At 33.5% G+C, this 2,300-nt stretch overlaps 1 protein-coding gene across 1 annotated transcript in view; it reads left to right on the top strand.

Moving 5' to 3' along the window:
- The window catches only part of NCKAP5 (NCK associated protein 5), a 732,277-nt gene that overhangs the window by 613,495 nt on the left and 116,482 nt on the right, over positions 1–2,300 (top strand). The window contains exon 12 of the mRNA XM_027772766.1: positions 631–808. Within this exon, the coding sequence (XP_027628567.1) occupies positions 631–808 (178 nt within the window). The remainder of the gene's footprint in view (positions 1–630; positions 809–2,300) is intronic.

Below are 2,300 nucleotides of genomic sequence, written 5' to 3'. Positions count from 1 at the left end.
TGCACATTCAGTGTCAGTCAAGCATGTTTTTCATACAAGTGGAAATGCATAGTAGCAGTCTTTTATACATTAGCCAGAATTTAAACAATGAAATAAAAGTTAGCAATAAAATGATAATTTAGTCCATGTTACTTTGTTAACCAAACCAATGGTCTTTGAAATTAAAGAATGGTGAGTTTTATCAAGGTTGATAGAAATTCAACCTACACTAGAAACCATGAATGCACCCACATGGCATGAAATGGAAGAAAATTACACATACTTTTTAAAGTATGCCGATTTCATTGATTGTACCCAGCAAACATATACTTAGAAACTTTCCAGAAATAATTATATTTCCAGCCGTTCTTAAGCCAAAAAATATATTTAGCAGTCACTCTTCAGTGGGTTTTATTTTGTTCCTTCCCATAGCAGTCATAAAAATAAAAAATAAATTATTATGAAATCTAAATTGACACACTAGTGGGATATTTGAAGATTTGATCAAGGCCAGTGAGAAACACTTATCACTCAAAGGTTTAAAGACAAAGAGCTACATAGAGGTTACTTTAAACATTAAAGCACTGGGAAAAGGAGAGTGATTGAAAAAAAGCAATGTAATTTATCAGAGGAATCACTTTCTACCTGCAGAGTTGATAAGAAAGCAGCTCAACAGACAGAGAGTGGATCAAATCATGTTTCCTGCAGGAATGTGTTAAAGGGCAGTTCCCAGGGTTCCTGTCTCACCAGCAGCTCTATCAGCACTCAAGGAAACCACAAGAAAAACATCAAAACCAAAGCAGATATGGAAATACCGAAAGACTCCCTGGTAAGTGCTCCACCATTCTGGTTGTGAAATACTCCATCCCGAAGGGTTATGGCTTAGTTCTTTGAACCCTTTGCTAATGAAAATATCTGAATAGGAGATTGGGTGGCAGGGCAGAGAAAGTAAAAGTAAAGAGAAATCTTGGTGACAACTGCAACGGAGATACAACAGATAGACCACAAGTGAGCATGGCACCCTCCAGGACTTCTGCTCTTTTACGCTCTATTTTCAGAATGATGGTTTAATCGCAGTGCAGTGCTGGCAAATGATGTTACCAGTGTCGTCTTCAAATTATACCTTATGCCAGAAATATGTTTTGATGATTATTTCCAAAATCACTAGCACAGCATCATAAAAAGGAATGAATGCGAGTTTAAAAATAAAAGTGCTAAGCAATTTAGAGAGTATTGGCTGCTTTGATGATTTGATTTCAGCATTGTTCATTGTTTTAGGGAACCTATACATACCAAAATTTATTCTACCAAGAAAGAAAGGGTTAAGATTGAGAAGTCCTTTGGGAACTTGGTTTCCTATCATTTAACCTTTTAATTATGAGGTCCAGAACCCAGGGATTAGACTTCTTTTAAAAATAAATAAATATTTAAAAGGACATTTTTTTATTTCCCTAGGGTATGCTACTTTCAGATAAAATTTTTTATCTTAAAATTACCTTAAATTGCACCTACTCTTCTTACATTCTTTATGTATTTATATAATTGATTTGGTGATAGTCATTGTTCCTTTTAGTAAGTTTTAAAGCACTTAAACCTAAAAAAATTCTCTTTACAGATTTATTGTGTGCATATCTTTTTGTACTCTAATAAAGAGATTATAAAATATAGTGCAGGCTACCGTTTTCTAAGGAAAAACACAAATGTAAAGTAATTATGGATTCTTTTCTGGAGTGATTTAAGAATAGAAGGTATTTTAAAAGTAATCATGATTGGCATTATTAGTTATTAATTATTGGTTATACTTCTATTTAGGATTCCTTAGATTGGAGTTTCATATGTATGCCTTAATTGGAGATAAATGCAATTTTTTTTTTATTCAAATAACACTTGACTCTAAAGAGCTATAAGGTCTTTTCTTCAAAATCTCTAAAATCATTTGCAGGCTATGTTCATTGCAAAAAAAAATTTCTTTGTTTTTCCTCTTATCTCATTTTTACTCTTGGCTTCCATGGTATCATCCCTTCTTTGAAAACATAGATGTTCCCTGCATTATAAAACCACAAATTATAAGTATATCTAAGGCTGCCCTTGTAGTGTCACCGAGAAAAAAGAGAGAGAATGAACGTGTGGAAATGTGCAATATGCCGGAAATTCAATCCAGCTGATGGAAAACTTTGATAGCCTGGCAGAGCCCCTTATCAGAGCCACTCAATTTAACTACGCCCCATTTAATATGGTTCTGACAGCTTAGGGTATATCTTCACTGTACAGAAGTACAAAAAAAAAAAAAAAAAAAAAAAAAAACACTCATTGTGCTTTCA

Source organism: Tupaia chinensis, unplaced genomic scaffold (genome assembly GCF_000334495.1).
Source record: "Tupaia chinensis unplaced genomic scaffold, TupChi_1.0 Scaffold000296_1, whole genome shotgun sequence".
Lineage (NCBI taxonomy): Eukaryota > Metazoa > Chordata > Mammalia > Scandentia > Tupaiidae > Tupaia > Tupaia belangeri.
Note: the sequence above shows the minus strand (reverse complement) of the source record. Positions and strands in the feature narration are given on the sequence as shown.